This window comes from Sorex araneus, chromosome 2 (assembly GCF_027595985.1).
Source record: "Sorex araneus isolate mSorAra2 chromosome 2, mSorAra2.pri, whole genome shotgun sequence".
Lineage (NCBI taxonomy): Eukaryota > Metazoa > Chordata > Mammalia > Eulipotyphla > Soricidae > Sorex > Sorex araneus.
In genome coordinates, this window is record NC_073303.1 from 51,176,455 (window position 1) to 51,188,758 (window position 12,304).

At 69.5% G+C, this 12,304-nt stretch overlaps 2 protein-coding genes across 2 annotated transcripts; both read right to left on the bottom strand.

The window, feature by feature from the left end:
* Window positions 1-1,485: 1,485 nt before the first annotated feature.
* On the bottom strand, window positions 1,486-4,674 carry GATD3 (glutamine amidotransferase class 1 domain containing 3). Its single transcript, XM_004602487.2, has 7 exons — window positions 4,444-4,674; window positions 4,035-4,087; window positions 3,414-3,527; window positions 3,060-3,179; window positions 2,274-2,366; window positions 1,918-2,074; window positions 1,486-1,697 (listed from the first exon to the last, which is right to left on the bottom strand). The coding sequence occupies exons 1-7, from the start codon at window positions 4,576-4,578 to the stop codon at window positions 1,569-1,571; spliced, it is 801 nt and encodes a 266-aa protein (XP_004602544.1). The 5' UTR covers window positions 4,579-4,674; the 3' UTR covers window positions 1,486-1,568.
* Window positions 4,675-4,866: 192 nt separating this feature from the next.
* Window positions 4,867-11,412, bottom strand: PWP2 (PWP2 small subunit processome component). Its single transcript, XM_004602488.2, has 20 exons — window positions 11,337-11,412; window positions 11,096-11,208; window positions 10,676-10,770; window positions 10,472-10,571; window positions 10,117-10,260; window positions 9,886-10,021; window positions 9,588-9,805; window positions 9,367-9,510; window positions 8,778-8,848; window positions 8,496-8,632; window positions 8,097-8,245; window positions 7,867-8,014; window positions 7,458-7,789; window positions 7,202-7,349; window positions 7,000-7,108; window positions 6,549-6,614; window positions 6,142-6,360; window positions 5,912-6,062; window positions 5,759-5,833; window positions 4,867-5,473 (listed from the first exon to the last, which is right to left on the bottom strand). Exons 1-20 carry the CDS (start codon window positions 11,352-11,354, stop codon window positions 5,302-5,304), a joined length of 2,745 nt encoding a protein of 914 aa, XP_004602545.1. The 5' UTR covers window positions 11,355-11,412; the 3' UTR covers window positions 4,867-5,301.
* Between the last annotated feature and the right edge of the window lie 892 nt (window positions 11,413-12,304).

Genomic DNA, 12,304 nt, shown 5'->3' on the forward strand with positions numbered 1-12,304 from the left:
GGATGCTGGCCCCTGTGAAAGGAAACGAGTCTCGGCCTGAGGGGCACCGGGGTGGGGCCGAGACCCAGCACGCGCACAGGATGCAGGAACCGGAGGCTCCAGCCAGAGGCGGGAACCGCCCGGGGTGGGGTGGGGGGTCCTGTGGGGGGATCAGCCCCCACACGGGGCCCGAGTCAAGGGACACCTGCAGAACCCCAGAGGAAGTGGGTGGGGTGCGCTGGAGATGGGGGAGGTGGAGGTGGTGCACGCCTAGGGGACTGGGCCCTGCCCTCCGTGAGACGGTTCAAGTGTTCTGGAGTGTTCTGGAGCGTTCCAGAGTGCTCCCCACTTCGGCTGTGTTCCAGCGCCACACACACGTTCCACACCTCAGTAAGCAGCTGTGCTGCTGTGACCCTGAGCTGTGCCCCCCACAGTGTGACACCCCCGCACCCTCCCCCCACGCCATGCTGGACGGGGTTCCAGACGCGTGGGCAGCGTGGGGAGCAGGGAAGGGGAACTGGGCCCTGGATGGACTCCAGCCGCCCTCCCCGCCCTCCCCCGCCGGCTTCCGCTGTCACCCTGAAACCCAGCCCGCAGCCCCCACTTCCTGCACCCACGGGACTGTCTGGACCCCAGCTGGGCCCGGGTCCTGGGGGGTGAGCGAGCACCGGGCCAGGGGGTGAGGGGCCTTCCTGTCCCCAGCAGGCCGACAGACCAGTCCGGACACTTCAGCCCAGCAAGGACTGGCAAGGCCCCGAAGGCTCCCCCAAGGCAGCCCGGGGTCCCGGGGTCCAGTGAGGCGTCCAGGTGGGGCCTGCGGGAGGCAGGCCGGTGCTGCCTGTCTGAGCTCTGAGGAGAGCCGAGTGCGAGGGAGACGGTGACCCAGAGGCGAGTGTGGCCACAAGGGGGTCCCAGTGAACCTGCTGCCGCCCAGGGCAGCTCCCAGAGCAGCGACGGTGCCCCGCCTTCCCGGAGCCGCTGGTGCTGTGCCCTACCACCCGTCAGGGCGGCACCTCGGGCCAACAGACAGCATCGGGGGACGAGGGGTCACGAGGGGCTGGAGTGATGGTGCAGTGGGGCGGGCGCTACCCACACTCGGCGAACCCAGACCCGACCCCGGCACCCCACAGGGTCGCTGAGCACCATCAGGAGTGAGCCCCGAGCACAGAGCCAGGAGTCACCCCGAGCCCAACGGTCGCCTTGACCACCAGCAGCCGGTCAGGCTCACCAGCCCCTTCAGGCCGGGCAAGTCCCCGGGTGAGCAGCAAGTGGCCAGTGAGAGGCCGGTCGGTGACACATGGCTCTGCGCAGCTGGGGACGAGCACCCATGCGGGAGCCCGGAGGGGCAGGCCCATCACCGCCCCCGCCCCAGCACATGTAGGGTGTGGGCGGGACACGGGGCGGCACGAGGCCCATCGCCTACGTGGCCAGTGGCAGTTCTGGGGCTCCCGAGGGCCAGAGGTGATGGAGGGCGGAGGCCTGGGCCTCGCGAGCACAGACACGGGCGAAGGCTCAGCTCTTTATTGTCCCTCCCCGCGGGCAGTGTGGGGGGACTGGCTGCCCCCCGAGTGCCCCCTCCCCGGCGCGGGTCACTTGCGGGTGAGCTCCAGCACCTTCCGCACCATGGCGCCGATGCCGTCGTGGATGTGGTGCAGCGCCGTCTCACACATGAAGGCAGGCGTGGTCACCACCTTGTTCTTCTGGTCCACATGGGCTTCGTGTGCGTGTTAGGGAAGCAGCCAGCCACATGCCCGCTGTGCCCGCGCCCCCGGCACACCAGCCCCCACGCCCTCCGCGCCCTCATCATCCCCTGACGTCCCCTGACGCGGGGCCAGGGCTGCCGCGGCTGCCCAGCCCCAACCCAAGAGGAACCGTGCACGAAAGCCACAGCCCCAGCTGGCCCCGCCCTGCCCTGGCCCGCACTGCCCACAAGGATATGGTCACCTCCTTCACACAGTGCTTGGCACCCAGTGCTTTGATGGCCTCTGCAGTGCCAGCGTATGGCCACTTGCCCCCTTCCTCCTGCTCGTGGCCCACGGTGACCTCCACGGCGCCCAGCACCTTGGCGGCGAGGACGGGCGCGATACAGCACAGGCTGGGGGGGGCGGGCGGGTCAGGCTGGGCGGCAGCTGAAACGGGACTTGCCTGACCGCGGGGCCCTGAGCAGAGGCAGGAGCGAGCCCCGAGGGCTGGGCTGACGCGGAGGGGGCGGGGGGGGGGGCAGGAGGAAGGTGGGCGGTGGCCCTGAGGCGCCCCATGCGGCCAAGCAGCTCTGCCCAGACCCGGCCCCCTACCCGATGGGCTTGCCGGCCTTGTGGAAGTCCCTGAGGACGCGCTCCACATCCCTGTGCACGGTGCAGTCCTTGCCGTCCACGGCGAAGCTGCTCCTGAGGGAGAGGGTGGCTGCTGGGGCCCTCGGCAGGCGCCAGGCACAGGGCGGGGCGGGGCGGGCCTCACCCTGATACACACTCGGCCACCCGCCCATCCGAGGGGACTGGCCGGAGGCCTTGGGCCACCCATGCCGGTCAGCCAGCGCCAGAGCTGGTGGCTACAGTCACACAGCGCCGAGCAGGGGGGTCTCCCGCACGCCCACCACTGCAGGGAGGAGGCGGAGGGAGGCAGGGGTGGACACCAGGCCAAGGCCGTCAGCGCTCGGGGGCCCGGCCATCTGTCCCGGCCTCCCCAAGGCAGGTGGGGTGCAGGTGGGTGCTGGGGGTCATACAGCTGACTGAGAGGGCAGGGGTCCGGGGTGAGGCCAGCTGGGAGGCCCAGGGCTGGGGAGACGGTGCTCAGTGAGGGGAGGACGCAGCTGCTGGGGGCGCTGGGTGAGGGGGGCAGGGCTGTGAGAGAGGCGGGCAGTGCTACGGGCAGCCGGGCTGGGCAGGGCAGGCGCCTGCCTCCTGGGTGACCGCCAGGACCAGGGCAGCTGTCCCCACACAACCGTGCCCGAGCCCCGGAGTGCCCCAAGCGGACAGCTGGGTCACTGCGGTGAGGAAGGAGCCTGGGAGAGGACCAGAAACTAGCGAGGCCCAAAGCCTCATCGCGTCGCAGCGCCCCCCAGGGGCCGGAACAGGACTCACAGGTTCTTGGCGGCGCCGAAGCCTCCCGGGAAGATGACCGCGTCCAGGTTGGCCACGCTGAGCTGCGCCAGGTCGCTGATCTTGCCACGGGCGATCCGTGCTGACTCCGTCAGGACGTTCCTGGGAAAGGGGGACCCCCAACGGTGAGTGTCCCGGGGGGCGCCCAAGGATGGGCGGGGCTCACACGAGTGTGCGGCACCCCCACACAGCTCTTTATTGTCCCTCCCCGAGGGCAGTGTGGGGGGGCCCAGAGGTGGGGCCCAGGGGTCCCTGCCCTCCCGCCCAGGCTGGGCTGGGGGCCCCCAGAGTGTCCAGGCCCACCGTGCAGCAGCTCGGGCCCCCCCACCCCCACACCTGGTCTCCTTCTCCGCGGGCTGCCCCTGTGTGTGGTCGATCACGTGCATTTGGGGGATGCTGGGGGCGAAGATGTGCACGTCGGCGCCCGCCCGGCTCAGGTGCACCAGGACCCTGCGGGGAGACTCAGCCAGCTCACCCCACACTGCCCGGCCGGACACTGCCCTCACCCCAGGAACTGCCCCGCACCCCCAACACTGCCCCAGCCCCTGGCCTCCTTCCCCACAGCGTCTGAGTGGTCAGCGTGCAGGGATGTCCGAGCAGTGCACAAAGGGGGTGAGGGTGGGGGGGCCTTAGTGCGGCCACTGCACCCCCTGCGGGCACTCAGGGGGCTGGGGCAGGGCAGGGGATGACCCAGGGAGGGACGGACCAGGGCGATTCACAGCAGAGCACCCAGAAGCCGCTGCGGGGACCCCTCTGGGGAGCTGATGGCAGCATAAGGGGGTCCCTTGAGTACTGCCCGGCCCCAGCCCCACTGCCCAGCCCTGGGTGACGGGAGGGGGAGGGAATGAGCAGCGACAACGGGGGCGTGGGGGGTGCTGCTTGGTGATGCTGCCCCACGCCGGGGTTCAGGGCCCTTCGGGTCTCCCTGGCAAGGCACACGGTGGTCCCGGGGCTTACGCGGAGGCCTCGTGAATCTCCGTCCCGTCGTACACGCCACAGCCGGACAGCACCTGGGGGACCGGGTGGTCAGGGGGCCAGGGTCAGGTGGAGCGGGGCGCGGGGGACCGGGGCTGGGGGACCCGGGAACACCCAGGCAGGAGGGATGGGTGACCAGGGCCAGGGGACAGCCGAGCCGTGTGGGGCCCGGGGGACCGGGCCAGGGTCATCAGGGGTCATGGAGCTGGAGGGGTCTGGATGACCGGGGTCCGGATGACCGGGGGATGCTGAGGCCAGCGGGGTCGGAGTAACCGGGGACGGGTCGGGGAGCCGTGCAGGGTCCTGTGACCGGGGATCGGGGGGCCGGCGGGATCTGCACGACCGGGCCGGGGTGACCGGGGGTCGCGGGGCCGGCCCCGCGCGCACTCACCAGCCCGACCCTGGGCCCGGGGCGCGACGCGGACACGTGAAGGGGAGCGCGCGGGGCGGACGCCCGCCCGCAGGAGGGCGCGAAAGCGGCGCTCGCCGCCAGCCTGGACGCCACCAGGGCCCTGAGAGTCGCCATGGCCGCGCGGGGACAGCGGGGTCGCAGGGTCACGCGGGGAACCGGCCCTGTACCAACACGGCCCGCCTGCGCCTGCGCCCTGCCGCGTTTCCGGGAGCGCGCCGGTGGGCGGGGCCGCGCCTGCGCACCCGCCCGGGTTTCCGCCAGTGGGCGGGGCCGCACCCCCTGCCCGCGTCAATCATCTGCCCGTCGGGGCTCCTGGGCGGGCTCCTCCGCAGACCCCGTCTCGGGCTCCAACCCCCGCCCCAGCCTCCGCCCCTCCAAGGTCCCCGCAGTCAGGACAGACACTGTAGCCTTTTTTAGTTTTATTTTTGGGTCACACCCAGCAATGCTCAGGGTTTGCTCCTGCTCTGCACTCAGGAGTTACTCCTGGCGGTGCTCGGGGACCATGTGGGATGCCGTGGATCGAACCCAGGTTGGGCAAACGCCCTGCCCACTGTGCTAGTGCTCCCGCTCCCACATTGTAGGCTTTTGAGGGTCAGTTGAGTCCCAGCCTCCTTTACCCTCCAGAAACCCCCTGTTCATTGTCCCTCGTCCCGTCCCTCCGTCTCCGCCGTACTGGGACAGGTAGTCCTTCGGGGAGGGCCTGGCACCCCGGCTGCTAGGGCCAGCCCCTGCTTCCTGCAGCCGCCGTGGTCCCTCCAGGAAACCAAGTCCGAGGCCAGCTCCTCGGACCACTGCCCCTCAGCCCCACTGCTCCGCGGGGGCCACCCCTCTGGGGCGCTACACCAGCAGCCCATCCCTAAGGTCCCCGTCTGCCGTCCGAAGGAGACACAGGCTGTCCTCGTCCTCCTCAGCGTCCTCCTCACTGTCCAGTGGCTCGGACGGGCGCTTCAGGCCGCGCTGCTGCGACAGGGCCAGCACGTAGCGGATGTTGTAACGGTTCCAATCGCAGCTGCGGGAGGCGGCAGTGTCAGATGGGAAGAGCAGAGGCGGCCCGAGAGACGCCTGCTGCGGGCAGCTCGCACACCCACCACCTCACTCCCCCTTCAGTGCCCGGCCTGGGGTGGGGCAGCCCCTTCCCTGCTACTCCCAGAGGGATGTGGCCACAGCACAGGCGGGTGAAGCCGTGAGCCCACCCCCGGCCACCGCCTGAAAAGGGGAGCAGCCCTGGGCCCACCGGCCAGCACTAGGTCAGCCCCGCAGCGGCCCTGGGCACCCGACGCCAGAGCGCACGTACAGTTTGGATACGCTGTCCAGGTGCCGCTGGAGGCTCTTCTGCAGGAACTGGACAGTGGGCAGCAGCGTCCCTGCCCTGCAAACATGGGCGTCCTCAGCAAGGGTGCTCTCCGGGGCTGGGCCCCTCCCGGACACAGGGTGGGGGCGGGGCTACCTGGCCTTGAGCTTCTGTCCGTGCAGCATGAGCAGCTTCTGAGCCCACAGGAGGTAGAACTCCAGGTGGCGAGAGACCTCCAGGGACGGAGCCAGGAAGCCCAGAACCTTCTCCACATACAGGTCAGGCAGGGAGGAGGCGACCACCTCGACTGGAGGGAGAGCGCGGTGAGGGGCTGCTGGCCCCGGCAGCCCCCCAGGCCCCGCCCTGCCGCCCGGCCTGGTACACACTCTCGCCCCAGGGCACGGCCTCCAGGGCCTCCTGCACCAGCGGCCGCTCGCCCAGCCGCAGTGCCATGAGCAGGGCCCTGGTGAAGTCGAGCTGGCGCAGGGCCGCCCGCACCCGGGCCGGGGTGACGCTGGTGTCCAGCTGGTAGGGGTCGAAGAGCAACTGCGTGTCCAGGGAGTAGATGAGGAGGCCCTCAGTGGTGGTGGCCGCCCAGCAGTGCCCTGGGGAAGCCAAGGGGACACGGGCAGCTGTGAACTCGGCGCGGCCCCTGATGCGTGTCCCTAAGGGGCCTGGACCCCGACATCCTCCCCGGGACACCAAGGATAAAGGCATCAGCTCACCCACAGGAGCGTTGGGCCAGACCCAGTCCCCCAGGCCAAGCCGCACCCCACCTCACCCCGGGGCTCACCAGTCGGGGAGAAGCGGAGCGAGGTGACCCTGATCTCAGGTTTGAAGTGCCGGGAGCTCATGTCCCCTGGAAGACAAGGTGGCTCAGGGGTTGCCTCTCCGCCTCTCCCTCCCCGAGCTCGGGCACTGCCGGGTGAAGCTCCCGGGAGCCAAGTTCAAACCCACTGGGGACGGGGGGGAGGGGGAACACACGAGGACACACACCCTCCTCTCCACCACAGCTGTGTCCCACGCCCCTCCCCAGGGCTCCACCAAGAGCACTTGGCCTTGGAGGACCAATGCCTGGGCCTGTCCCTGGGAGTGCAGCTGACCTCAGTCACACTCCCTGCCGCGTCCCCACTGCAGTGCCCCTGCCATATGCTCGGCGAGCGGGCACAGCAGGTCCTGGGGGGTCTGTGGGCTACCCTCTGCCCACCCGCGGGCCAGTCTCCGGCAGGGCGCCCCATCTGCACCTTTCTTCACCCCCGGCAGGGGGATGGCCACACCCTCGTCCGCCCCAGCGTCCTGGTCGATGAGCGCCAAGTTGCCAAACTCTGTCATCTTCCTCCGGTTCAGGAACTCCTGGGGACAGCCAGCTGAGTGAGAGGTCCAGAGAACGAAGACCAGCCCCCGTGGCACCCAGACCTGGTGGGGCAGTGGACCCCCGGGCCTCACCTCCATGGCATCCAGGGAGAGGTTCTGGGACACCTCGAACTTCTTCATGAGGATCTGCTCCCGGACGTGGTAGATGCACACGAACTTGGACATGCCGCCTGCCAGCACGTACTGGCCGTCCGCAGAGTAGCAGAGCGTGGTGAAGGCCCTGGGCGACCAGCAGGCCCCCTCAGCGTGCGGCCGGGAGTGCAGCCGGAGGGGACAGGCCCCAGCAGGGATGGGCACGGGGCAGGGAGTCCCAGCGGGCAGCACTCACTTCCCCTTGGCCGCGTGCTTGGCCGTGATCTTGTCCAGCTCCTTCCTGCCGGGCCGCAGGTCATGCCGGCCTTCGATGGAGCCCGTCTGGGTGGCGCCCTCGGGGTCCCAGAAAGTGATCTGCGAGTTCAGGGTGGCCACGGCCAGCTCGGCACCGTCGGGGCGGTAGGTCACGGCCAGCGCATCCGAGGTCAGCGCCAGCGTCTCGGTGGTCCGCCAGCTGTCGGCCATGTCCCACAGGCGCACCGTGCGGTCCCATGAGGCGCTGGCCAGGACCGACCTGGCGGGGCTGAAGCAGAGTCCGCTGATGGGGCCCTCGTGGCCTGAGAGAACCTGCGGGCGGCCAGCAGAGGGTGAGAGCGGGCCCTAGGCCAGCGCCGGGCCCAGGCCCCCCCGGCCCCCTCGCTCACGTCCAGGAGCCGCCCCGTCTGCATGGACCAAATGAAGATCTCAAAGGCGTCCTGGGCGCCGGCTGCCACGATCTCCCCGCTGGAGTCCACGGCCACGCACGAGAACTGGGTGGGGCGCGGGGACGTGAAGGTGCGGAAATTCCGGTACCTGTGGGGCAGGGGCGCCGCCGGCTCAGGCCCCGCCCCCTGCCTCCCCCGCCCACCGTGGGCGCCACGCTCCTCGGGCTCACCTGTGGAGGTCAAAGGCACGCACGGTGCCGTCCATGGACGAGGTGACCACGACGTGGCCAGTGGCTGTGAAGGTCACCCCGGTGACACCACTTGTGTGCTCCGTGAACGTGACGAAGCAGAAGCCACTGAGGGTGTTCCAGACCTTCACCTGTGTGGGGGAGGCGGCCGTGGGGTCCCAGGGCAGGGCCCCAGCCAGTCACCCGGGGGCCCCGGGCCAGAGTAAGTAAGGAAGTACCCATCCCGAGGGGCCGCACGGTGGGCTAGACCACCGCTCAGAGCAAAGGCCACGCACAGGGCCGAGCCCACACACGCACCTGCAACATACACGCATGTGTGCGCACACACATACACACACAGGCGCGCTCGAGGCCCCACCCCCTGCTACCACCCAGTCCCACCTTGCCGTCGTCGCCGCCGGTGACCAGGTACTGCCCGTCGGGGGCGTAGGCCAGCGCCACCATGCTGTCGAAGTGGCCCTGCTGCTTGAGCACGTAGGACTCGCTCTGCCACTCCCACACCAGCAGCTGGCCCAGGCCTGCAGGAGCACCACGCCGGGAGCACTGCGCTTGGAGCCTCCCTGCCTGCTCACCCACACCAGCGGGCCCAGAGGCTGCCCAAGGAGCCGCCCCTACCCTGAGGGACCGCCCGCAACACACCCGCCCACCCGCCACCGGACAAACCTGAGCACCCGAAGGCCACCCAGTCCCCGGAGCTGTTGATGGCCACAGAGGTGATCCTCTGATCCGAGATGCTGTGGGCAGGGACAGGGCGAGCCGTGGGTGCCCAAGGAGCGGGCAAGGCGATGCCCCAACTCATGCATACCCCCCCATACCCACCTATGTGCACACATGTGACGCGCCCACCGATGTGCATACACATGACATGCACCCTCACATACCTATGTGGACACGTGACACGCACCCACACCTACCAACGTGCACACATGACATGAACCCCCCACACCTATGCGCACACGTGAGACACACACCCCCATTCACACCTAGTGCACATATGACACACACTCACCTATGTGCACACACGTGACACGCACCCACACATAAACCCCTTGGGTGTGTCAGCCAGCCAGCCCCACCCTGAGCTCTCTTCACCCACCTTCTAGACAGAAGCTGTTCCCCACAACAGAACACCAGACAGAGCCCATGGGCAGAAAGGGGGCAGGATGTGGGGTACACGGGGGTCCTGCTGGGCAGGGTCCCAGCCACCCCACAGTCTGATGCTCCCCCGCAGCCCAGGAGCAGAGGCCCTCACCTCAGGGAGTGAATGAGATTGAACTCCGGGAGCTCATGGAGGTGGAAGGTTCCAGAAGCAAAGCCAGTGACCAAGAGGTGAGTCTTCTTGTGATAGGCCGCGGCCGTCAGCTGGTTGAAGTCGCCTTCTTTGTTGAAAAAGTGCCTGCAGGCCGAGCACAGGCTGAGGAGGAGGCCAGGCCCCAGCGGCCCCTCCAGGACCCGCCCGGCCCCCACACCTACTTGGCCAGCCGCGAGTACTTCACTTTGCCCTGCTGCTCCTCGGGGGCCGGCGTGGCCTTCCCCTGGATGGTGGTCTCGGCCTCCTGCTCACTCTCGTCCCCCGCGTCCCCCCGCAGCACGTCCGCCCTCCAGCCGGAGGGGGCCTTCAGCCGCAGGCCCTCGGGGAGCGTGTCGCACTGCCACACACACAGGGTGCCGTCCTGGCTGAGCGTGTACAGCTGCAGGGAGGGAGCGGCCACGTCACCACATCAGTCCCGCCCTGCACGCCCTGGGCCCCCACACCCGGGGCAGGACCTACGTCCAGACTGCAGGACTCAAAGAAGCAGCCCACAATGGCGTCCTTGTGGCCCCCAAGGGCATAGTAGATGAGGTTGTCCCAGCGCTCAGCCCCGAACACCCAGGTGGACATGTCCTTGCTCCCGACTGCAAAACACCTGCGGAGGGAGGCCGGCGCGGAGGTCACTGCCCATTGTCCCCCAGTGCACTGGGCCACAGCCGACACCCCGGCCCAGCCTGCCCAGACGCCCACTTCGAGTCATCCGTCCAGTCGATGCACGTGGTCTCGTCGAAGGGCCCGAAGTAGGTTTTGTCCAGGGCGAAGGCGTTGAACTCCCGTTTCCTTCCGGGGGCGTGGTACAGCTGAGCCAGGTTGCCCTTGGTGACCACAAACTTCCTGCGTGGACACGGAAGGGTGGACATGTCCAGGGAAGAGGATGGGGGGTGTCAGGGAGAGGCAAATGTGGTGACACCCTCGCTCAGGGGCTCACAGCCAGCAGGACCGGCAGCCCCCGCCGGTGCAGTCCTGGGCCCCCATGTGTGGGGTAGTGCTGAGGAGTGACCGGGACTTAAGCCCTCGGGGGCTGTGCCAGCGCGGGCAGCCGTACCTGCCATCGGGGGAGAAGCAGACGCTGCTGACGGAGCCCTTGAAGTGGAAGCGGTGGAGCACGGCCCTGTGAGGCAGACTGACCAGCAGCGCGTCCCCACCTGCAGGAGGGGGCCTGTGAGGTGCCCCGCACCACAGAGCCCAGGCCAGGGAGGACTCCTGTCCACCAGCCGGCCACCCGGCACCACCCGCGGGTGACGTGTACCTTCGTCCACGATGATGGCCAGGTGGCCATCTGGGGAGAGCCCCACGCACTTGACGTTGTAGCGGGTGGCCAGCGGCAGAGTTTCGGATCTGTTGCTGAGAGCACGGGCACATGAGTCCGGCAGCCTGGGGAGGCCGGTCCACCCGCCCAGCCCCAGCAGGAGCCCAGGGCCAGGGCAGAGGGCCCTGAACCAGCCCTCGGCACGGAAAAAATAAAGAAGACGAAATCGGAGTCGGAGAGATGGAGATAAAGGGATAAGGCGACATGGGGGCAATGGAAGGCGTCGGGCGAGCACGGGCTGCAGCAGGGGCTGAGCCGAGCCTGGCCGCGGCGGGGCGGGCCGGCACGTGCCGGGGGCGCGGACGGGGAGGGGTTGGGAGCCGGGGCGCGGGGGACTCGGACCCGGGCGCGCCCGCCTACTTCCGCAGGTCGAACACCGTGACTCTGTTGCCCACGGGGCTGACCACCGAGTTCCCGTCGCACGTGAAGCCCAAGTTCCCACGGCGGTAGACGGTGCCCAGCAGATTCGAGAACTGCGGGGCGAGCACAGACGTGTCACGCGTCGGCGCGGCCCGTCCGGCGCGGAGCCCGGGACCCCCGCCCGGGACCCCCGCCCGGGACCCCCGCCCGAGACACCCACTCGTGCCCGCGCCCCGCTCACCCGGTACGAGAACTTCATCGCACCACCATGCGCCCGCCGCCCGCGCCGCGGCCCGCACCCGCGCTTCCGCTTCCGGGGCAGGGCTACGGCCACCGCCTACAGCGCCCCCGCGCGGCCGGGAGGAGCCGGCAGCGCCCCGCCCACCCCGCCACCCCCGCCTCCGGGCTGCGCAGAGCGCCCCGGCCACGCCCACGCTCCCCGACTAGCCACGCCCCCGGCTGCGCAGAGCGCCCCTGGCCACGCCGAGCGCCCCTGGCCACGCCCACCCTCCAGCCTGGCCCCGCTCACGCCGCGTTTTAGGCGGCGCCTGGGTGCCTGACCCGCCCCCGGCTGCGCAGAGCTCCTCTGGCCACGCCCACCCTCCGGCCTGGCCCCGCCCACACCGCGCCTTGGTCCGGGCCTGCACAACCAGGCGCACTCCCACGCCACAATCCCCCCACTGCACTGCGAGGCCGGAGCTCGGGTCACGCTCCGCCCTGAAGCAGAGCCTGAGGCCTTGGAGCCCCGGGCCCCGCCCACACCCGCCCGTGCTGGAGCCGGAGCCCGGGCTCTGCGCTCCGCAGATGCTGCAGGCGCACTGGGCTGCACTCAGTGGGCTGGGCCTCACTGGTCAGCAGCACTGAAGGGGAGATCCGCCTGCAGGCTGGGGCGGGGCGGAAATGCGGCCCGAAAGAACAACTCTAGGGGACACTGCTCTTCTGCAGACCGCGCAGGGCCGGCTCGGCTCGCCTGCGCAGACCCAGGTTCCTTCCCCGCACCCCGTATCTGTCACTGAGGCAGGAGTCATTCCTGAGCAAGATCGGGCGTGGCCCCCTCCCCCCCACAAAAGATTATCTCACGATCAATACTTGCAGTAGGCCGTCACCAACCACTCAAATCTCAGACGCCGTGATTCTTATTTTAAAAACTCAACCGGCCTTGGTGGACGGGGAGGATAGAACGGAGCAAGGCACCAGCACGCAGTCATC